The 25,375-nt window shown below is 36.1% G+C and overlaps 1 protein-coding gene across 1 annotated transcript in view; it reads right to left on the bottom strand.

The window, feature by feature from the left end:
• The window catches only part of EYS (eyes shut homolog), a 1,110,009-nt gene that overhangs the window by 880,340 nt on the left and 204,294 nt on the right, over positions 1-25,375 (bottom strand). Inside the window, exons 5-6 of the mRNA XM_074819828.1 lie at positions 24,808-24,935; positions 18,934-19,048 (exon numbers count right to left, since the gene is read on the bottom strand). Of these exons, the coding sequence (XP_074675929.1) occupies positions 18,934-19,048; positions 24,808-24,935 (243 nt within the window). The remainder of the gene's footprint in view (positions 1-18,933; positions 19,049-24,807; positions 24,936-25,375) is intronic.

Genomic DNA, 25,375 nt, shown 5'->3' with positions numbered 1-25,375 from the left:
TTAGTTTAATACCAGAAAAAAAATTCTCCTTACAATTGTTTTTGTATATGTAAAATGCATTCCTAAGTGAAACTGCAGAATTCACTCAAACTGGGAAGATAGTAACTGCAAGGAATATATGGAAATTTAGTTCAGAGTCAACAAACATGTTGCTACTTAGTGAACTGGATTGAGGGACTTACTTGGGGAGATCTTTGTAATCACTTCCTTCTTCCAATTGGAATACATGTCTTTTTATGAAAAGGAAAGCTATGATATTTTTTCCTTCAAACTGTGTACAAAAATGAAAATGAGGATAATTCTATACCTGTCAATACATTCTGCCATGCCTGTAGTGGCTAAGGTCTTAAAACTTTATAACATTGATTTATTAGCCTACAATACACCAGGGCACATGAGTGACATTTTAGCTTAAAAAGAGAAAATGAGTTGGCCTTAAGTTACTATATCTGTCATTGCACAGGGTGAACCTTTTTTTTTTTTTTTTTTAAGACTGACATTATTATCTTGCAAAATATACCAAAATAAAAAAAAAAAAAAAAAAGAAAAAGAAAGGTACAATTATTTACTGAAAGTTTTTCTAAGTCTGCTTTTAAATTTATATAAAACATTGCTGCAACACATGTTGTTTTAAACTCCTGGAACTGAATCAGTGGCAGTACATTGCTTTGTCACATGGGTATCCTGCCTAACAAATTCCACACTGTTAGAGGTTTGGAAACCCCAGGGCAGAAATTCCATTTTTATAGATCTTAAGTGATGCTGGCATGGGATTTCTCCTCCCAATTCACACAGTGCAAGCATTCAGTGATAATGCACTGGTAAGGCTCCTCCTCTAACGTTATCTCAGTTATATTGGAACAAGCAGAGTATGGAAGTGGAGGTATTCAGTTCCCACATCCTGCTTACATTATATGAGTCATTACTACACTGTTGGTTCTTGATGGCTGCTGAAGTGACTGACCTCTGTTACTCATTTGGTCCTAGATTTGCATTGCTAAGGGACCTGCAAAGGAGGCTCAGCGTTCTCCTAGTACACCTGTAGTATCCTGTCTACTGTGATGATAGTAATCCATCCACCTCTTCAGCTGCTCTGGCGTACATAGTCCAGAATGGATTTTCTGTCAAGTGTTGGCAGTGCAGTTTATGCAGAAGTCAGTTTCTCAGTGGGGGGCATCTCTGTGGTGACAGTTAAGGTCTACAGATGCTTTCTTCAAAATTCTTTTAGGAAGCCCAGAGCACCTTTGGGGGAGTACCCTGACAAGAAGAGTCACTTATTTTCCCCTTCCTCTCTCACCCTTTGTAGACATTGGATGATCTAATATTTTTTATTCAAATAAGCCTGCATTTATGATGGGTAATAAATATGCACAAAGAGATATATAGCAACTGTAAAAAAAGGTAAGGAAAGCTACTATTCCACTGTGATTTAACCTCTCACATCAACAGATGAGAGGTTCATCACTCTGAACTTGGGCCAGGGCCTTTGCCACTGATTCATATTCCAAAGATCTTATGAGATGAGTTACATCATGCACCCTCAGCAAACTTGCAGATAATACCAAGCTCAGTGTTGTGGTTGACATGCCTGAGGGACAGGATACCATTCAGAGGGACCTGAACAAGCTCAAGAACTGGGCCCATGTGAACCTTGTGTGGTTCAACAAGGTCAAGTGCAAGGTTCTGCACCTGGACTGGGGCAACTCATGGTATCAATACTGGCTGGGGAATGAAGAGATTGAGAACAGCCTTGTGCTCGCAGCCCAGGAAGCCAACTATATCCTGGGCTGCATAAAAAGTGATATAGTCAGCAGGTTGAAGGAAGTGATTCTCCCCCTCTACTCTGCTCTTGTGAGACCTCACCTGAAGTACTGTGTTCAGCTCTGGGGCCCCCAACATAAGAAGGATATGGACCTGTTTGGGTGAGTCCAGAGAAGGGCCATAAAGATGATCTGGGGGCTGGAAAACCTATGAGGAAAGGCTGAGAGAACTGCTGTTATACATTCTGGAGAAGTTGCTCTGGACACCTTATTGCAGCTTTTCAACACTTAAAGGGGGCTCATAAGAAAGATGAGGACAGACTTTTTAATAGAGCCTGTAGTGATATAACAAGGAATAATGGTTTTAAAATAAAAGAGGGTAGATTCAGCCTAGATATAAGGAAGAAATTTTTTAAAGTGAGAGTGCTAAAACACTGGAACAGGTTGCCAAAAGAGATGGTAGATGCCTCATCCCTGAAAACTGATCTAGTTGAAGATGTCCCTGCTCATTGCAGGGGGGTTGGACTAGGTGACCTTTAAAGGTCCCTTCCAACCCAAACTGTTCTATGATTCCATGATCTCTGATATGACATGTTCATTCATGTGAATCCCTGATTGCAGTTAAAACGATTAAGGGTCGGGGCAGAAAAATGGTATAGCTTGAATTAATTAATTAATTTTAGTAGACATTATATTCTTTCATTTTTCAGGTACACATATGGGGGAAAAACAGAAACTACTTTTTTTATAGTTGTGTTGGTTTTGTGTGTGGAGGGGTTTTGGTAGCGGTGATGGGTCTACAGAGGTGGCTCCTGTGAGAAGTTTCTTGAAGCAACCCTGGCTCCAAGTCAAATCTACCTCTGGCCAAGGCTGAACCAATTAGCAAAGGTTGCTGCACCTCTGCAATAACAAGTTTAAGAAGGGCAACCTGTGAGGAGGAGTTGGAGTTGTGAGAGAGATACCTATGCAAACACCTAGGTCATTTGAAGAAAGTAGGAGGAGGAAGAGGGGGAGCTGTGCTGGAGCAGAGACTCCCCTGCAGCCCATGGTGAGAGGGCAGGCTGTGCCCCTGTGGCCCATGGAGGTCCATGGTGGAACAGATGCCCACCTGCAGCCCATGGAGGACCCCATGCCAGAGCAGGTGGCTGCACGTGAAGGCCGGGATTCTGAGGGAAGTCCATGCTGGGGCAATTAGTTGCTGGGAGGACTGCAGCCCACAGTGAGGACCCACACTGGAGCAGTTAATGAAGAGCTGCAGCCCGTGGGAAGGACTCACGTTGGAGGAAGCTTGTGGAGGACTGTCTCCTATGGGACTCCTAGAGAGAGGGACTCACATAGAGAGGGACTCTATGCTGGAACAGGGGAAGAGTGTGAGGAGTCCTCCCCCTGAGGAGGAAGGAGTGGTAGACACAGCAGGTGATGAATGGACCACAACCCCTATCCCTATCCCCTTGCACCACTTGAGGGGGGAAGAGGTAGAGAAATGGAGAGCAAAGCTGAGCCCAGGAAGAAGGGAGGGGGAGGAGGGAAGGTGCTTTTAAGGTGTGGTTGTTTTCTTACTGTCTTACTCTGATTGGTAAATTAGTGGTGGTGGTGTTCAAATTAAACTGTCCTTTTTCTTCCCCTAATGACTCTGTCTTTTGCCTGTGAAAATACTGGATCAGTCATCCCTCCCATTTCTTGTCTTCTTCCCTGAGCCTTCTGTTTTATTTTCTCCTCCCCATCCATGAGGGGGAAGGAGTGAGCAAGCATCTGTGTACTGCTCAGTTGCCCTCTGGGCTCAAACTGCAACAACAGCGAAAAGTATTCCTCTGGCTTCCCATGAAGTAGAATTCTATCTGTACATATCTCACATAAGGAGGGGGAAGATGAACTTGACTTTTGTGTAGTTTGAGCACATGCCACCTCTCTATTCATCAGACTTTATAAAATAGTGACATTTTATTAATATTTAATTATAACCTACAAAGATAAATTAAGAAAGTACAGTTTTTGAGTATTTTGAAGTAGATGAAGAAAGGGCCGATATTGAAGGATGAAAAATATTCAGCAAGGAGATGTAGCATATACTAGGAACTTACTATGCAGTATTGGAAATAGCTGCTGAAGGCACCACAAATTTTACACAGCACATGGAGAATGTGTGTCTGATCTTACTGACATTAATAAACAGGTTAAAGAATTTTATTATAGGTTATGTACTTCAGAAATACACAGTACTGAATTGTCTGGCTGAACTTTTATTGAATTTTTCTACAGCCATCCTCCTTATCTAAAGGGACCAACTTCTCAGGGAAATCAGAAAAGAAGAGACTTGGGGAATTTCTCTACCCTGGAAAAGTGGTTTAAATTTGAGCACAAGCTTGATTTTAAGTAATTTTGTTAAAAGATTCAAATTGAGCTAGCTTGCTGTGCTGTTTTTGGTTGGGATAGAGTTAATATTCTTCATAGTAGGTAGAATGGGGCTATGTTTTGGATTTGTGCTGAAAACAGTGTCAGTAATACAGGGATGTTTTCATTATAGCTGAGCAATGCTTACACAGAGTCAAGGCCTTTTCTGCTTCTCACCCCACCCCACCAGCAAGTGGGCTGGGGATGCACAAGAAGCTGGGAGGGGACACAGCTGGGACAGCTGACCCCAACTGATCAAAGAGATATCCTGTACCATGTGATGTCATGCTCAGAAACAGAAATCTGGGAGAAGAAGGAGGAAGGAGGGATGTTCAGAGTTAGGACATTTGTCCCCCCAAGTAACTGTTACACATGATGTAGCCCTGCCGTCCTGGAGACGGCTGAACACCTGCCTGCCAATGGGAAATGGTGAATGAATTCCTTGTTTTGCTTTGCTTGCATGAACAGCTTTAGCTTTACCTATTAAATTGTCTTTATCTCAACCCATGAGTTTTCACACATTTACCCTTCTGATTCACTCCCCCATCCCACTGGGGGAAAGGGGGAGTGAGTGAGTGGCTGTCTGGTGCTTCACTGCCTACTGCAGTTACACCACAACACTTCCCCATCTTTTGAACTTTTTCATAAGATGTGGAAAAAGAACTTATTCCAATGTTACACAAAGTTGTCAGTTCCCTATTACTAAATGCATACTTTCCTATGCAAGGTGTGGGGCTGAGCAAAGAGCTTTCACATACAGTGCAAATATGTGAAGGTGCAATGGTCTTAAACAGTACTGTTTTGTTACAAAATCATAAAATATGGGGACTGGCAGTGGGGGGAACTCCCCTCTTCTGCTATTAACCATCACGATTCAGCTGATACGAAAGATACCTGTATATCTATTTAAAGTGAAAATTTAGCCTATGCTCTTAATAAGAGTAAAATAGTACAGTAGTAAAATTCAGTCCAGATTTATTTCTTAGGCTATTGATTATTCTTAGGACTCATAGGGCCCAAGGCCTGTTTATCTTTTATCCAAAAGCAACCAGTCTTTTAGATTAGTTGAATCATGAGAGTGTAGAGGTTGAAACTGTGAAAGACTCAACCATTACTTTCTTTTTATATTTCTCAGGAATTCATATTACATAAGCTTGCTTGTTTGTCTGTTTAATATGCTCTTAAGAGTGAATGTCCAAAGCTGGAGTTTCTAGTTTTCAGTGAGTATGCCTATTATCATTATCCTTTGCTACTCTGGAGTGCCACTTTAATTCCTGTTGGCTGAAGATCAAGACACCTTATTTGGAAAATATGTGTAATTATTTTTCAATGTGAAAAATATTAAAAAATATTTATGCAACCAACAGAAAAGAAACATTAGATGCTGCTTTCGCTCTACTTATTTTTGGTTTTTGGATAGTTGTTGCCATGTGATTCATTGCTTCATTAAAAAAATAATTTTTTGTATAACAGTTTTGTGGTTTTTTGGAGGCTTTTTGTGATTCTGCTAAGATATGAATAATGTTTGGTGATCCTGGCCCACCATTTTCTACATCAGAAAAGGAAATTCATAAAACAAAAAAATTCCAGATAAAAACTTTTTTTTTAAAAATTTTGCACAGCTGTTTAATGACTTTAGTTATATCCAGGTGACACGTCAAGATGAACAAGGGAATTCTGGTTGCAAGCTATCATTGTGATGACTGTTTAACATTTTGATTGTATGCCTTATTCATCTGGGAGAGATTAAAGGGTACTGATACCTCATAATCTGATATAACATCACATGTTTATGATCGTCTACTAACAATGAACGTATAGCTATAGAAAAAACTCCCCAAATGTTTAGAGGCTTAACTATGAGCTTGAGCTAGTTAACACTGAAATGTACTTAATATATTTTCAATGTGTATTCCTATATATTAGGAAAAGTTTCTTCACTGAGAGGATGGTTTGTCACTGGAACAGCCTCTTCAGGTAGGTGCTCGCAGCACCAAGCCTGTCAGAGTTCAAGGACCATTTGGACAACACTCTTAGTCATATAGTTTAGTTTTAGGTAGTCCTGCGAGGAGCAGGGAGTTGGACTCTATCCTTATTAATCCCTTTCAACTTGATATATTCTATGTGTTACCAGAACAAGGTAACTCTGGGGAATAGTTGATTATTCTGTGTATTTTGTATAAACCGTACATTTTCAGTCCTCATATAGCTTCTGTTTAAATACCTATGAACTCCACCATTGCCTAATATAGTTTTAGGACTGGAAAAAATAGTGAAGTTCTGATCTAAGCGTTGAGGATATAAGAAGTATATGAGAATGGATATGAGGATATAAGAAGGATACATGGACTGGCAAGGGAAGTGGAAAAATAATATTTAGGAATCATATGAATATTTTAAAAAGGAACATTTTATTATGCAATAAGAATACATTATTCAATAATAGCATTATCTCACTGAGAACATTAAAACTGGCCATGTCATCTGTAAGTTTCTCTGTTTTGTCATTTGTAGATCACCTTATTAGCTATTTAGTGTACACTATAGTACATCGAATAAATAATTCAGGTGGGAAAGGACACCAGGAGGTCTCCAGTAATATCTCCTGGTCAAAGCATGGTCAACTATGAGATCAGACCAGGTTGCTCGAAACTATATTCAGTTGTGCCTTAAAAACGTCCAAGTTTGGAGTCCGCACAACATCTCTGGGCAATCTGTTCCAGTTCTTGACTGACTGCACTGTGAAAACATTTTTCTTTATATCCAGTAGGAACATCTTTTGTATCAGTTTGTGTCCATTGATATATATTGATGCAAACAGACAAAAAATCTTATCTAATTACAATAAAATTTGCCTCTGGCTGGAGAACTTCATAGCAGATGAAATGAATCTTTTCTGTTCTCTTTAATGCTTGAATTGCCTAGCTGCTATGTAGGTCAATGATATATTATTTTATATAATTTTATGTGGTTGAATATATAGGCCTATATTGAATATATAGCTCATTAAAAGATTACTTAATAAAGAATTTTTTTAAGAGTTGTGGTTTTTAATATTGTGGCTATTTAGTATCCAACATGTGAAAATTATAATTCTTTACTTAAAAAAAAAAGAAATAATATAGTTGCTTGTTAACATTGTCCTTTCTGTGTTTCTACAACATGGAAGTGCATTACACAAACTTATGTTCGCATATGGTCCCTTTTTAAAGAACATGACATTCTACCCAGGTACAGTTTTTCATCTCCTTTTATATATTTAATTTCTTTCCATATAAAGTAGAAGCATCTAGGCTGTAGGTTATATGGTCTTTGGTATAGCAACAATTTCATAGTACAAAATTAATAATACTGGTACTATTCTTATTTGAACACTGTTTCTTAAGTTTATTTTTCCTTTCTCCTTGAAATTTGTGAGGTATTTTTTGTCTTCCCATTTATATTATCTAAAACTCATATTTTTTGTCTCTTTCACCGTCTCAAAATCAACTAATTATTTTTCCTCTGCATACAATTCATAGAAATGGCATTTCATTTATCAATAAAAAATGTTTCATACAGATCATATAGCACATCTTTCACTGTAATATTTATCAATTTTGTGTATTTTATTTTTCATTATTTTTGCTGGCTTATGCTTTTGTTTACTTACAATGGGTTAAAATGACTATGTGATCTCAGAAGTTTTGTTTAAAATGAAATAAAACATTTTTATTGGTTATTTCTAGTGTATTTTACCATCTAATGATATTTAATTATATCTTATTCTAGCAAATTAATTGATACATTGTATAAATATCTGTAAAAGTATTACATGATCAGAACTTTAACTAAATATTTTTAATTTAAATTAACTCTTGGAAAGCAGGATATTCAGTTTATTACATGAGGATTTCTAATGTTCATTAACTTCTGTACTGCTCAGAGGTATTTAACAGCACATATGAAATGTACCTAGGGTGCTTTAATGCTGTTTATTTCAAAAGAATAAGAAAAGCATGAAAACGTTGTTTTGATAAAGTTTAAACTAAATACTGAAGAAGCACAAAATGGTATATACTATTTTAAAACTTATGTGAACTCTTCTGTAGAATTACTGCTACTGTGGAAGAAAATGGACTAATTAAGTTGTGCAAAACTAGCCCCTAATGGAAATATCTGACTTTGAACTATTGCTGTTTGAACAGTCAGCTGGAAGGACAAACACAGGAGAGACATCAGTAGAATTAATGATGGTGGCAAAGTGACTTCACAGAGATGAGACTATATTGCTCAGATAGTCCATGGGGAGAAAACAGTAGGAGAGACTCTAGATTTTTTTTAAAAGGAAAATGACAATAATCTATTTTTTATGGTGTACATAAGTATAAAAGTTGCATCTGAGAGCAGTAGATTTTGCAGTGCCAATTTTCATTGCTTCTAGCATTGCTAGTAGAGCTGTTATAAATATTCATGACAATTTTATGTCTCCAACCAACTGCTTTAATATATAGTATGCCAAATATATTAAATGTTTGTTTCCTTATGCCTTTTTTATACTTGGAAAACAAATGGTGATTGATACAGTGCAGAGGGCTTTAAAAGAGCCCTAGTGGCATTTTTTTAAAGAACTGCATTTGTTAAACAAGGTAGTTTTCTCTCAGCTATAGTCCCTCTTAATTCTGGATATGTTATCTAGAACTTATTTCTCCTCTCATGCAATAAATACAAATGGCTTCTCTAAGTGTAAGTCTGAGGCCGCCTTAGAGCTATGAGATCTAAGCAGTGTGATTGATGTAGCTCAATTCTGGAGATTTTTGCTAATTCTGCATTAGGATACTTACTTCTGGGTTATAAATTCAGCCAGACTTCTGGGGATAAAGTATTATCAAAGAGCATTAGGACTGAGAGTGGGTCCTCAGGGAAGAACTTATAAAGTGGCAAAGGGGAGCAGCGGCAGCAGTTTCCACACAGGCTGTTCAGGCTGGCATAGGGTGTAATGCAGGCTTGTGGGGCTTGGCACTGCTTGCCACTCTTCTGAAAAGCAGCAGATTGATTCCCAGCCTGACAGCTGGTTGACAGGTCTGGTTCTGCACCCACAAGGGCAAACCTCATCTGGTTAGGGAGGAAACTTGGAGCTTTGTCTGCTTGATTGTAATTTCTGCACAAGTTCTGTTGAATGCATACCACGTACCAGCTTTCTGACATGGGAAAAAAACATGAGAAAGAGGGGTTCCCTCCTCTCTTCTTCCACCCTCATGTCCCCAGAAGGAACATATCAGACTCTTCTGCTTTGCCAGAGAACACAACAATATTTGGGCAGCACATATTTGCTTTTTTTTCTTTTTTTCTTCTTTTTTTTTTTTTTTTAATTAACTTAAACTACAATAGTGTGACCCATGGTGTTACTGATTATTCATTTGTACTCATAGTTTTACTGTATCAACAATATATCTTCTGGGTTCATACTTTGTTGTTGAAATATCTCAGGTTCACTATAAAACTCCAAGTATAACAGCCATAGTTTTGGTATATGGTTGTGAGGAAAAGGATCAAAAGAAGATAACATGAACAGTCACAGAGCCATCTGCAGGACAAGATTTTTAGATACCAATCTTTTCTATTATACTAATTTTCCTATCTTGTTACAGTGGATCATACTATTTGATATACATTATTAAATGCATATCCATATATGAAAGCAAAAACTGAGTTACTGGGGAACAAGTCTCTGAAAAGTATGCATGTTGGTACATGTTTTCATTAATCAGTGTTCCCCAGACATATACAACCACCTGATGTTCACAGAACACATATTAGCAGATTACTTATAGAAGTTAAAACTATTGTTTCTTTTTGCTTATCTTCACTCTATAACAGTACAATCTACTTCCACTGCACTGTATCAACACTAGCCAGAAATCAGCAGCAGTTTCTGCTGCTGTTTTGGAAGGCACCAGGACACACTTTCTACACAAAATTTCTCATTCAAGTGTCGGTACAGCTTCTCAAAGAAAACTTAAATATTTGTTTTGAATGGACAACAGTAGGTGTAATTGTAAAACCCAGATTGATAACACAGATTATTGTCTCTAATGCTGCTCTAGTGTTTATTTGCTTGCCAACACAGCCCTGTTATTCAGGCAATATGTATAATTTGCTCAATCCTTGTCTCTACACTACACTTGTGCAGGCAATTGGAAATGGGCTTTATGATGGCATTGCTTTCACTTAACCTTTTAGCTTCAGTTTTTGTGTCTATATAACTCCATTCCCTTGTTAGCTGTAAACACATAACCTTGCATGATTCGGTGGTTTGTCAGGATGATGGGAGAAGGACATTGACAAAATAGGCTTGGATACACTATGCAGACCATATAAGTTGAAAGATAGTTGCTTGTAACATAGTAAGGAGTTGTTAGGCAAAAAGAAAAAAAACATTTTTACACCCTTCAGAAAGGGGAATGAATTTTTAATCTGCATGCTTTTCCATAAGAAGTGTATGGCAGAGCAGAAATAGGGAAGAGCTATTCCAAATCTGCTTGCAACTGCTGTTGGGCTGCACCTTCTTCTCCCTCAAATGCACTTCTGTAGTTGATCATAACTGGCCTGTGAAGAATTCTGTGAATTTTATGCAGTTCAGTGGTTTCTCCCTAGAAAGCAAAGATAGGTGATATGCCAGAAACTTGACAGTCTTCATACCCTCAACTTTCCTACTGTTGTATTTTAGAAACTGCACTTCTTTCTGGGCTTCCAAAATTCAATAATTGACAGTTCTGTTATCCTCATTATTTACACTAAATTAGTTTAATATGTTTTTTCAGTATCTTTGATTATTTTCTTTTTACCTTAATACTAACGATTCAGGAAAAAACAAGGGATCTTAAGCAGAGATAATTCTTTTTGCCTTGATCTAAGCCACTTGCTGTGGATAGATGGTTAGATAACTGATTCCCCCTCAGGACCTAGAAGAAAGCTTTACATCCCCAGGTGTTTCCTGGTTTGCATGCCCTCTTCACCTGCTCTTACTGCCCAGTCTTCTGCCAGCAGTTTTGCTGGAGCCATTCTAACTCACTGGGAGAACTCTACCCAAACCACTACATGCCTCCAGGTGGTTAGCATGTGGCAGCAGTACGATTAGTACAAAAGAAAAAACAGCTCTTCACTGTCAGCTGTCCTTTGGGAATTGTTCATATTTCCCTGTCTTCACGTAAAGCTAAGGACAACAGATACCTGTAGCCATAAATTGGTTTAGACGTTCAGGTTAAAAGTGCTGTGGAAATACTATCAACTGCAAATTAAGAACACTGACTTTTCATTTATCAAATCCATATAAGAAAAATAAAAGTTGCCATGAGAATAGAAATGTCTATTGAAATGTGTCTCTGTGGGCAGATTTTTTTTTTTAATATTTTTAAGAAGCAGGTTATGGTAATGTCAAAATAATGAAGATGAATTGAATAAACTTCTGCTGGAAACTGCAGTTGGTTCAAACGTTATTAAGTGTAGAAGTATGGTTTATGGTAAACCTGTTTTAATTTAAATTTTTCCCTAAAACTTTGGCCCCTGTCTTCTAATACAGAGTAGATGGAGGTGTTTAGAATAAAGTTACCAAATCAGGATAGTATTAATTAAAAGTTTGTGACAGATATCAAAGAAAAATAAGCTATATTATATTTTCTTCAGAAGTTTAAGTGATTATATACATTTTAAAAAGTGATTCCAATATTGCAGCTGAAAAACAGGAGAAATTCAATAGCAAGGTTCTTGTAATAATTGACAAATCAATAGTAAATAATAATATTATGTAGCAGTACTTTTTCAAAGAGGAAGATCTGTAATGTTCAAATACTGTATTTGTCACGTGTTAAAATGATATATGTCCAAATGATATCCAGATTTCTTAAACTGAAGCAAGGCTGCAATCTTATTTTTCTGTGTTTTAGAAACTAGCTAGCAAAGTAAATATCACATCTTTCACCTTCTACAGAGCACAAATAAAGTGAGGGTTTTTAATGTCTTGACTATTCATGGCAGCTCTGGGAAATAGAATCCTTTTCCCAACCTTTTAATATCGGTGGAATGAATCTGCTGCATTGACTACTAGGAGCAATCCACAATAAGTTTTCCAGCCTTCAGCCTTCTGTGGGAATTTTGGGTTTTGGATCTCACAGTAGTAGATCCTCATGAAATTTAATGTCTGGTGTAGTTATTCACTAGGACAGGACAGATGTGACCTGGCATCATTTTGATGGAAAACTGCTAATACACTACATTACACCATATTTTATTACCTAACAAATTTTGAAAATGCTCCTGGTATAATCAGTAATGCATAAAAGAAGCAGCTGCACAGAACTATGTACAATATTGTTAGCTAATGTGGCTTCAACATTTTTTGGTTCCCAGAGTTAAATATTTTAAAAACAACTGTTCCTTTGTTTTTCTTCTGAGGAAAACTGGTAACCCATGGACTAGCTTAACTTTGTGAATCTGTATATACTTTTAAGAATATAGTTTTAAAATGTTGGTTTTCCATAAAACTCATGGTTGATAGAGTTTTCCAGTTTTTCAACCTTCTTAAAACAATTTAGGTGATAGAACTGCCTATGATGTACCCTCCACTGACAGTCACAGAACTATGACCACTTACAAATGTTTCTACATACAAGTGTTCTATTTATGACTACAGGGATTGTTTTTCTGTCTTCATCAACAGTGTGGTGTCAAATTTAATACCCACCTTGAGCTCAAAGTTGTCTTCTTTTTCACGATCAAGAAACAATCAATAATGTGTAACTCCCATTCTTTTTCCTATTCACACAGCATTGTATTTGCCTCTCTTAGAATACATTTTTTTCTAAGTAGTATGGCCTACAATAAATCCTGATAAGATTTCTCATTATTAACTATACTACCATTTTCTGTGCTCATCTGCACATTTCAGCAGAAAGAGTTTTGCATTTTTTACTGTGTCAAAGTACTACAAATCACTAGTCCTGTGTTGGGTTTGTGTGTGGTGGGATTTTGGTAGTGGGGGAGGGGCGACAGAGGTGGCTCCTGTGAGAAGCTTCTTGAAGCTTCCCCAGCTCCAAGTCAGATCTGCCTCTGGCCAAGGCTGAGCCAATTAGCGACAGTGGCTGCACCTCTGCGATAACATATTTAAGAAGGGGAATCTGGGATGAGGAGTTGGAGTTGTGAGGGAGATACCTATGCAAACTGTTGAAGAAGTCAGTTGAAGAAAGGAGGAGCAGGGGAGGTTCGTCGGAGTAGAAATTCCCCTGCAGCCCATGGTGAGAGGGCAGGCTGTGCCCCTGCAGCCCATGGAGGTCACCAGTGGAGCAGATGCCCACCTGCAGCCTGTGGAGGACCCCACATTGGAGAAGGTTGCTGCACCCAAAGAAGGTCGGGACCCAGAGAGATGCCCACTCTGGAGCAGTCTGTTGCTGGGAGGACTGCAGTCCATGGAAGGGACCCATGGGGGAGCAGTTCATGAAGAGCTGCATCCCATGAGAAGGACTCACATCAGAGGAAGTTCATGAAGGACTGTCTTTGGTGAGAGAGATACCGTGCTGGAGTAGGGGAAGAGTGTGAGGAGGACTCCCCCTGAGGAGGAATAGTGGCAGAAACAGCAGAAAATGAATTGACTGCAACCCCCATCCCCTGTCCCCTGCACTGCTGAAATGGGGAGCAAAGCTGAGTCTCGGAAGAAGGAAGGGGTGGGAGGAAGGTGTTTTTAAGATGTGGTTGTATTTCCCACTGTCCGACTCTGTTTGATTGGTAACTTAGTGACAGTAGTAGTGGTGTTCAAATTAATTATTTTTTTTCTTCCCCTAATGAGTCTGTCTTTTGTCTATTAACGTAATGGATAAGTCATCCCTCCCAGTCCTTGTCTCACTTCCTGAGCCTTTTGTTTAATTTCTCCTCCCCATCTGTGAGGGGGAAGGAGTGAACGAGCAGCTGTGTGGTGCTCAGTTGCCCTCTGGGTTTTAACCACATGTCCAAAACCAAATTGACATGAGGACCATTAAAAACACTCACAGGGAACAATAATTCCTTATTTATAATTATTTTCCTCTTTGACTATTCACTCATCTTTTACTTAATTTAATATGTTTTACAAAAAAAATCTAAGTAAAATTTTAAAATTAGAATGACAACTACTTCACCGATCTTCAAGCTTATAAATCAAATAATGTAGCAATAATAATAATTTTGTACTTTTTCTAATTTTGAAAAAAAAAATCCAATATTTATGTTAGACAGAATTCTAGCTCTTTTACAGTCATCTTGGCAGTTGGCCATAACATACACATCTAGCTATACAAACTGTGGTACCTTCTGCTTCATCTGGATGGAGCGGGGGATGTGTGGTTTGTGTGCTACAAATGCAGAACATGCAGCTATTTGGAAATAAAACAATTTTCCTGTGTCAATACATCTGATTGGCTGTACCCATTAAAATGTCATCAAGATCTATATTTTTTTCCCTTAGAATTGAACTTGCTCGATTAAATGATTTATTTTGCTTAATGAGCGAACTGCAGCAGAATATATTTCTCTGTCACTATCTGTCAGGTCATCTCATTAAATATACTTTGTCTGATGTGATCTGTTTTCATTGAGCTACGTTAACTGGAATTAATTATGCAACTACACACTACTTTTCTATTGACAAATCCTATCTCAATATATACATCATGTCTTTGGTTCCCAGGATGATGGACAACAACGGAAAGAACAAAGGAAATTATTTGTTACTCCTACAGCTGTACTCTGAAATATGAGATATGAGAATTGAGATATAAAAATATGAAATATGAGAATATGAAATGCAAGAAGAAGCTCAACTTCCTACGAAGTAACAATTCCCGTGTTTATCTGACACAACAGCATCATCGGTAAGTGCTTCATATAACTAAATATTATTATCTAGCATAAAGTTAACATACATTAGTCAGAGGGATTTCTTAATAGAGGCAGAAATAATTTTAGAAACATATAGTAAATTACTGAAACTAATACATTTAAGCAGAGTATTAATATTACAATTACTTATTATTAATACTAAATAGTGATCAAGGACTTGTGCCAATAACTGTTACAGCAATACTGAAAAAATAAAACTATACTGGTTCAATTCTAAATATTTGCTACTCTATGAAACTAAACTAGAGATTAATTTCAAAACAAAAATATTTTTTTAAATTAGATGCCAAGATTACACACCTTGATTTTTAAAAAAATATTGTGTCGGGGTTTTTTTTTTTTTGGAGATGGACTGCTTAGTACCACTTATACAAATGCATTGAATGTTTCAGTAACTTCCAAATCTGCTTTTGTAAAAAAAATAATCTGACAGCCAAATTTCTCTCAGATGGAATTCTCAAATTACTTATCAGTATTTGATTTTCTGATAATACTGAAAATACGTATCTTCCATGGGGAAAAAACTAATTATGAATGAGAAAGTTATGACTAAAAAAAGCAGAAAAAAAATGGCTGGACAGAATCCGTAGTTGCTTGTGTCTTCAAAAAGAAGTTAACCAATAATTGTTGTAGAACTGCTTATCCTCCAAATAATATTGGCACACCACAAACTGACTGGCAAGGAAAAGGACAATGATTTTCAAATGTGTTCAGTATAATGTATATTTTCAATAAAAATTCCATTAATATTTGTCTGGCTCTTTAGTATTCTTCATGCTTTCCTCCCTTCTTCTGCTCACTCTTATTTGTCAGTACCAAAAGCCTGTCATACTAATTTTCTATCAGGTACTATACCATACCATTCACTTCTGTAGGCATCAAAGTTTAAACAAAAAAATGTAACCTTTGTTATGCCAGGTCATTTAGCTCCATCTTACAGACTAATTCAGTGTTTGCTAAGAAAGTATCACATCTTATAATGGTCATGGAAGTGCATTTTTGAGTATTATTTTATTAAAACATTTACTGTTATACGCCTATTTTGCTTGTGTCTAACAGTAAATGTTAGAACACTTACTAAATACACAAAAATTTAGTACACAATTTTTGCTTGCTTTCCTAAAACTTTGGTTTTTAATTTCTTTTTGTGTTTGATTAGTATTCGCTTTGATGTCTGTATGTCATACACATTGTACTCACAGATTAATTATATCACTTTTGTATTCTAATTGTTATACTGTAATTTTTGCTATTGCTTGATATTAGTGGACATAAGTAGCTGAAAAGAGCTAAAAGCAATGCTTCTCTTTTGAATCTAATATTTATATCATGTAGGTAAGTTAATTGGGAGATACAAACATTTTTAAATCAGTGTATCTTTTCATGAACCCTTTTATTTCGGTGCAGCAGACCTGGGCTCAGTATTTGTTTAATCTGCTATCAACAATGAGGAGAGACAAATTCTCAGAGAGAATTCCTCACCATTTATTTTATTCTTCTGTGGATATCTTATATATAGTGTACTCAACAAAGCAAGTATATTCTTCTAAGTATGGATGTTTTAGTACTCTATTGACATAAATCTCTGGTATGTAATATTTTAAAAATGGCATTTGGACTGAATAAATAATTACATGCAAGGAATTTTCAGAGAAACTGTCAGGACCTTGAATGCATCAACAGGCTCTAATTGGCCTGACCAGTCTATAATCATCTTTGCACTCTTCCTTGGTGACCTCTTTCCCCTTTCTTACAGGTTTAACTGCCTGTGTTCAAGGTCAGCTCTGATGCAGCCTAGTGAAGTGCTAAGGCTTGGACAATAAGCCCAAGCCAGAGTTGACCTATAGATGAATCCTGTATGTTTTATAATTGACAAGCGTTGTATCAATAGGTATTGTACTAAAATTATAACAAACCACCTGTCCAGATGTAAAAGGTGGGAATATTGAAACCTGAACAATAGGTCTTGAACCGAAATTGCTAACTCAGTATGTAGTCATTAGTGAGATATGTATAGAAAATGTAACTTAAACATCATAAAACTTGTATCCTTCTTTGTGTGTGTAAACAAGGTAACAAGGCCACAATAACAGGGCCACAAAGACAATTGTCTGGCCCTGTGACCTGGTGTGTGACCTTGCTCATAAATCACCTAGATAAGCTGGGAAAACTCCCTTAGTTTTTTCCCTGAGCCCCGGCCAGGCTCTGGGAAAATCTAACGTGAGACTGACTCCAGATATTTCCGCTTAAAACAAAAGGTGTCAGCTATTCTGGCTTACTGATTTCAGGTATATAAGGCTGGGCCCGCTCACAGCGACTTTGGAAGCCTCACCTACGGGTGGACGCACCGCATAGGATTTCCCACTTGCAGGGACAGGCTCTCCAAATCCTCGCTGTAACCGGGGCTCCCCAGCGACTGCGGATCTGGATGATGGTAAAGTATGCAAGTGGTGATGTATCTTTCTTAACCACTATTCTCTCTCTCTCTTGTAGTAATGATTTGATGCATTACCCTGTATTTTCCTATTTGTTTAAGTGCACTATTCTGTCTTTTCTTACTGTATGTTTTCTGTATTATTCTGTTATATTATTTAGTTATTTCTAGTAAATACGCCTGCTCTTTTCACTCTGGTGTCTGAGTTTAATTGATATCCTTGATCAGCAAAACACCTAGCAGTCACCTTGGACCACCCTACTGTGAAAACAGAATTTACTTCTGAGTTGTCCACACTTTTATTCATTTACTCATGAGCTGCATTTAAGCTCAGGCCTTTGCACTAGATCCCTTCCAGAGCTATTTTGTCAGTATGCCTGTGTATCTTGCTGATTCTGATCTGTTGACTTGACTACCCAGCTTGGTCGCAAACCTGCTTCATCATTATGGACTTGTCTGATGATCACTGGACTTTTGGCCAAATCTGTGGATCTGCTGTGTTCTTGTGGGTATTGTTCCTCTGTTGGTGAGTACACTGTCCCCACTGGCCTTGCTGTCATCCTCAGTTCCAGGTCTCCTTCCCTTACAGAGTAGACTACTCTTCCTACTTCCTGAAGCAAGGAGTAACAGTAATCCTAATAGATTTTGTGTGAACACCCAAACAGATAAATGGACTAGGACTAGATAAATGGCTCTAGGTGGCCCTGCTTGTGCAGGGTGGTAGACAAGATGACGTCCAGAGGTCCTTTCCAGCCTCAACCATTCTATGATTCTGTGATCATCTCCTGTTATTTGCAGAATGAGTGGTTGTTCACAGTAAATTTTAAGTTGTTCCCAGTTACTGTTGTTAGAGAAACTATAATTTCCTCTCTTTTGACAAGCTATGGCCAGAAGAATCTTGGTATGTGATGGATCTTGCTCAAAATTTTCAGAAGCTACTTTGACAGTTAAAACAAGCAGAATTACTTTTTGTCAGTTGGAATCAACCTCACTGCACTGCAGTTTCATCATCAAACTTCTAAGTTTGTGTTAAGTTTAAATGTGATAATGTTTATATTACTAATTTGATTCTGGTTAAAACAATGGCAACAGATTTTCTTAATTAAAGCAATGTGTTTTTAAAGGCTGTAACACAGTTGTGATTATCATCTGTGTAGATAATAGCACTGGACCACAATTAGTTATATATTCTTTTTACTAAAAAATAGTTTTCAGTTCTCTTACTTGATATAGTACAAAACACGGTCTCAGTAGAAAAGTAATAAAACAATCTATATTACCCAAGTGAACCATCCTTGTGTTATTGATTTAAATGAATAAAACACATAAATGTATGTCCCTCTTGTCTCTTAGAGTAATGAACGCATTTCAAGTTCTGCTTGTCTGAAGCTTTTATACTTTGGAGCACTGAATTAGTTTAATATGTATTAAATTACTTACAGTGAATCCCCCAATTATATTAAGACACAATCCTTCATTCAGACAGTTGATGCTGAGCAGCCTGCAGTAGTCAATTACTTCCTCACAGTTCTTTCCAGTGAATCCTGGCATGCAGCTGCAAATACACCGGTGTATTTTAGAGGACTTGCATTTTAAAAGTTAATTGTATTTAATTATGTTCCATAATTCTATTAAATAATGTTCCTGCAGTAACAAAACAGACATCATACGTTACTTAAAATAAACAGAACATGTTTTCAAGGAATCAGAAATTATTTGCATGATCCTGGATATTTTTGCTTCTCTATAAAATATTTTTTAAAATTGATTATATCATTTTCATACCAATACTTCATATAATGTTCTTGGAAAAAAAAAACCAACAAAACAATCTAGAATGAGGTAATATTTAATAAAAAGCTATAAATGAAGTTTTGGAAATCTATTAGAGAGGATGAGTCGATTAAACCATCAGAGAGAAAAATTAGAAATATGATGATAAATGAGGTTTAAAGTAGTTATCATCAATCATTACTAATGATTAACAAACAGTAGTCAATAATGACATATGTAAGGAACAATATAAGGAATCTGTGGAGAAAACAATGCATGGTTGGTTTTGTGTGTGTTTAATTGTAATTTGTCATTTTCTTCAAAGGAGAAAACTAGCATTCTATTTTTGGGACAGGTTGTTAGTTCCATGTGATGCCAACAGAGCTGTGGATAACTTTTCTATGGTAAAAGGAACTGCAGACATTTCTTCTGCTTCATGTCAGTACTTGTCATTAGTAGGAGAAAATCCTTTTCTTATCTAGCCCTCCAGTGTTAAAAAAAATCCCCTGTACACAAAGAAAAAAGATGATTCAAATAGATAGTAAACAAGTCTTTTTCAAAAGCAATAATGGAACAGTGTAGAAAAATATTTGAATATTTATATCTTGCTCAAAATGTGCAAAAAATAAAATCCAGACTGCAAAAACTCTCTTTTGTGTTTTGATAGAGATATAATCCCTGTCAAATTAACTCGGTATGTTCTTACAGACATGTTTAGCATCTTCCTCTGTCTAAAGGCTCTTTCTGGTAGCATGGAAAGAAAAGATTTAAGTAGAAGAGAAAGGAAACAGTCAGTTAGCTGAAAATTTGTGTTTGTGAAGGAACCCAAAAGTAATAGATGGGAAGTTTCTTTAGCTTTTTTAAGGGGTACTTTGTCTAATGACACATCCCAGAAGCTGGAAATCATGAAGATGATACAGAATTGCTTCTGTTTTTTCTATGCTCTTGTTACTAATGGATATGAGATTCAGTTGTGTTGCTTATGTTTCCCCATTTTAAAAAATAATGTCATTCCTGGTTTCAGAATGCACAAAGCCTCTTACAGTTATTTAGCATACAAAAGTAAAGGATATATTTTCAATAGCAAATAGTCAGGCAACAACATTCAATAGAAAGTATCTGAGTTAATCGTATTTTTCTAAATCAGTTAAAAATGCCTAATCAGTGAGTACGGCTATGCCTCTGGGGGCTGCACAGAGGCATTTAACATGTTCAGAAGCTTAAGTCACTTATTAAACTTTGGTGAAATGTTAAACAGGCAGACTTTCACCAGGAACCCCTGGAGAGCATCCACATAATCCATGTGTAGGACCATCTCGACAGAGGTAGATGGATAGGGGAAAACCTTCTCTAAATAGATATATTCTTTGAGGCTAGTATAGGCACAACCACAGGAGGACACTCTATGCAAGTAGCAATGGACTACATAAACTTCACCCTTCTCTTGAAAAAATCACTGTATGTAAATCCTATAATTATACTGCTACCATTTCAAGTACTTGGAATCAAAATTCTTGCAAAGTCTATTCTTAACAAATTTCTGGTTCACATATTGTAACTGAAAGGAGTTTTTCATAATACTTAGCTTCTTTTATTTCAGCATGTTCACAGATATCAGATAGTTACATGTTTTTCCCTCTAAACAAAAGTACTTATATCAAAAGATAGCATATTTGTTGTCCTTTATATCATAGCATCATTTATTCATATGTTATATTTATATATGAGGAAAGTAAAGTAAAAAAAAAATTATATCCTTTGTTATAATTCCATTTTTAAATAACAATTAAACCCAAATCAGAGCAACTCAGTTACATTTTGTTTTACCAATTTATTTTTAACCATGATCTGAAATCAGGTGAAAGAGCCCCTAGCTTTCTTAGTTCTATTTATTTTAGTAATCTATGACTCTTTCACAAAATAGATAATTTAGTAACTGAATTTTAGAAGCTGCTTCTTCTAATTTTTTTATTTGTTCTTTTTTCCTATTTTTGTTTTTAATTGTTGTTTTGCAATACATATAGCAATGTCAGAGAAGGTAAAAGTAAATTAACACCAAGAAAGTTGACAGCAAACTTCCAAAGATGACACTAATGGGACAAATTTTCTCAGAACAAACTTTCACATTTTTTGTGACTTTATTGTCCTAAAGAACACGGATAATAGAAGAAGATACAAAGTAAACAATCACAATTTATTGTGATGGATATCCTTGTTCACCACCTATTTGAATTCACCTTAAATTTTGACATTTAAGACAAAATGTTACTATTAGATTCTTAGCACAAAGCTGTATATGATATCAAGACTGAAAGGATGGTGTTAGGATACAAGATAGTCATGCATCATAACTGAGGTGGAGAAAATTAAATTGTGTCTGTTTGGTTATATGTTTAGAATGCAAAACAACTGCTTTCCCAAAGAAAGGATAGGTAGATAGAAGCTGAGATGGTGATGGATATAAGCAGAATGCAGCTTGGGCATAAGGACAAGCACATAAAATAGGGGCAAGCGAAGCAAAACAAAAAGGAGTAAAAAGGTCAATTAAACTATTATTTGAATTTGTATATGCATGTGAGCTAAACACCATTACATTTATTTAAAATGTTAAAAATCTATAAAAGTGGATCACATAGTAGTATTACACTGAATTAAACACATGCAGTTTTTTGTAGAGTAACTAGACATAGCCATAACTTACGGTATTTGACAATGATTACCAAAAATGAAACAAAACCTCCATTTAAAACTTTGAATAATCAGCTCCAAACCTCCTCAATAAAACAACATAATTAATGGTAGGTTTCCTTTGGGTGTAATGAATTAAAACCTGGCTTACAGCCAGAAAGCTTCCAAGTCTGTGACTTAACAAAATTGAAACAGTTAAACCACTGTTCTTACACGTCTTCTGAGATCGTCTCTTATTCAAGTAGCTAAATCAAGACGTACATTCACAAAGATAATTTTTTATCCTAAAAATAGTAAAACCTGCTGACTGTTGGCCCTCTCTAGAAGTTGGCACCTCCTCTACATTTCAGCACTCTGATTTTGGAAAGACTGCATCTCTCACAACCTAATTACTGAATCTGGTCTCCTTGTGAAAAGTACATGATTCCTGCTCCCTCAAAATGGTTTCTCTTACCTAAATGTCTCATTCCAAGTACACAGACGTAAATATATACACAATTTACATTTATTAAATATTTGGGATTAAGTGGTAGAAAATTATTTTAATTTCACAAAAAAAAAAGGAAATAATGTTCAATTTATTAACAATAAACACTAAAAAATATTACAGTCACTAACTGGAGACTTTAGGGACAGAATGGCAAAATTAAGGCTGAGTATTGGAGGTTTTCAATATGTGGGTGGACAGAGTGCTACATAATCACATCTAAACTCCCTTTCATGCTAAAGATTGGACCAGGTGATTTTTCAACATCTCTTCCAACCTGGGCTGTTCTATAATTCTGTTGAGACTAAGTTCCAATGCTGCCATATTTATCTAACATTAAAAGTCTGCAGTATTAGTGTGTGGTTTAGGACAGCAGTCCAGGCTTTCTCTGTGCCTCTGTACAGAGAAAATTAGGAACCTCTAGAAGATGCTTCATCTCACCTGTCCTGAATATTTCTCTTTGGAAGAGATAAATCACTTTCTGGAGTTCTTCTCTTCCTTCACCAAGAAAGTCATGTGCAGCTTGGATGCTAGGGAAAACTATGTGTATTGAACTCTATCTAAAGTTTTTATTTAAACAGTATGTACAGGGCCAAGCACTTGATGTTGTACAAAGTTGAAGGATGCACTCTTCATTACTCTATTGATAGTGTTCTCTCTAGGATGTTATTTCCCTTTTTTAGAGAATTCTTAGTGTTAAAAATAATAAGCTTATAACCTATCCCATTTCTCAGACTAGCTCTCCACAAATGTGTCTTGTCTGTCTTGTCAAATGTGTATTTTACAGATAGCAAAACTGAATGCATTAATAATACACAAATATTAAAGGTCAGATCTAAGCACCACCATTATTAATAGGATCTTAATGCTTGATATTAGTAGTAAAGAGGATTGTACCATCTAAGCCCAAAATTAAAACCTCTAGTACCTAGCTTTACTACACAACTTAAGTGATTTGCTTGATAATCAATATAAATGGTCAGTAATAGCCGAATTTTCCTTTCTGTTATATTGATATAAACAATGAATTTCACACTTATTCTCATATAGTATATATCAATGGAAAGACTGTTTAAATCACCACGTCTTTCCATAGCTATTTTTATTAGCCAATTTCCATGGTACAATGAGGTTCATGGTACAGACCATTTCTACCAGTGCTTTGAGAAACTATAAATTATTAAATCTGCATTGTATACAGGGACAGGATATATTTATTTATTATTCTTTTTAAAGAAAGGCAATCTACATCTTGATAATAATTGTTCATGTTATGTATATATTTAAATGTAAACTTCAGGCATCATTTCATACTAATTCATGCACCAACATACTGTGTAAAAGACTGGCTACATAATAGTAAATTACTAGAAGCTTATATCCTCATTTGAAGGATTGGAAAATAAATTATAGCACTGTTGTTCTGTGCTATCCATATCTATATGGAAAGATCTAACCCTGTGTATGTGTTTGTATGTGTGTGTGTATGTATATATGTATTTAGGTGTAAGTATAAATAAAATTTAAGTCTTTTTTCTTCTTTGAGAAAATTGTAAACATAGTTCTACCTAAATTTAATTTCCAGACTTCTTAACTGAATCTCTTCTGATGGACTGTAACTTTAGGTTCTATACTTCTGTTATGTATTTGCAGTTTCGAAGTTCCTTCATTCATTTTCAGGCTTTTGTTTATCACAGCTTTCAATTTTCTGCTTTTATGAATATCCTAAAATTTGAAAGTTGTTTACTGCACTTCAGTAATGCTTAGCAGAACGTACTTCAGGCAGCCAGATAAAAGACACAAATGGGAAGAGAACAAATTGTACTCCTTAGTGGTGTAAGAAAATATCTAAAAAGCTATTTTAAATTGAATGAAATTATATACTGGGTCACTTCAGTTATTTTCAAATGCATAATTTTTAGCAACGTCTGTCTGAAAAAAACCGCTTTTTGATATGATGCTTGAAGGATCAGTCTAAGACCTAGTAATGCATGTCTGTGAATTAGGAATTAAATCAGTTGCCTTATCCTTTCAGAAGCAACATAAACAACATACACCCTGAATGAGAGTTGTACCTGTAGTATAATTGTCTCACTTGTCATCAGTGTGTCAGGACTTATATATTTTATCTTACAGGATTAATGATGAAACAATTTATAACACCTTAACTGTTTTAAATCTTTTTGTAGTACTTCAAGAGTTTTCAAGAAGACTAAGAGTAGAGCACCAAAAAGAAATTAAAAGTTGTTAAAAGTTTATAGTTTTCTGTGTTCTCTGTGACTGATGATGTCTATTCTTTCTGCAATCAGTGGGATATCACCAAGTGATCCAAAGAATCAGTAAAATAAATTAATTTCTAATCTTACCGGCAGTTATAGTTCTGCTGTTGAGCTACACAAGTTGCATTATTTAAGCAAGGCAATAATTCACATGGATTCAGTATTCTCTCACAGAACTTGCCAGTGAATATTGGCAGACAGATACATGTCACATCCTATAGAAGAGAAGGAAATTAGAAATAATTATTTGTTGCACCCAAGGCAATACAGAAATTAGTGTTTACTTCCATTATTATAGCGACCCTAACTAGGACAGGGTTTCATCCTATTAAACAGTCTACAAAGACAGAACAAAAAGCAGTCCTAGCCCCAGATAGGTTACAAACATGATTTAGGACAAGTGGAATAGGCCTTCCAGCACACTTAATACCAGAGCTGGGTTTCCTAACTGGAAATATACCAGCTCTAAATTTGGCTGGCTTTGTGATTTCATAACTGAATCAAGAAGGAGCTTTATAATTAATTTAGGTTTTTTTCCTCATTCTGAATTTGTTCCAAGATAATGTTTGCATCTATCAAATAGTAACAGTGCAGAAGGTACATCAGATACCAAACACTAATTACTGACTAGAGTAGGAAAGAAAATGGTGTGTAC

This window comes from Strix aluco, chromosome 3 (genome assembly GCF_031877795.1).
Source record: "Strix aluco isolate bStrAlu1 chromosome 3, bStrAlu1.hap1, whole genome shotgun sequence".
NCBI classification, from domain to species: Eukaryota; Metazoa; Chordata; class Aves; order Strigiformes; family Strigidae; genus Strix; species Strix aluco.
This window is presented reverse-complemented; position numbering and strand designations above follow the sequence as displayed.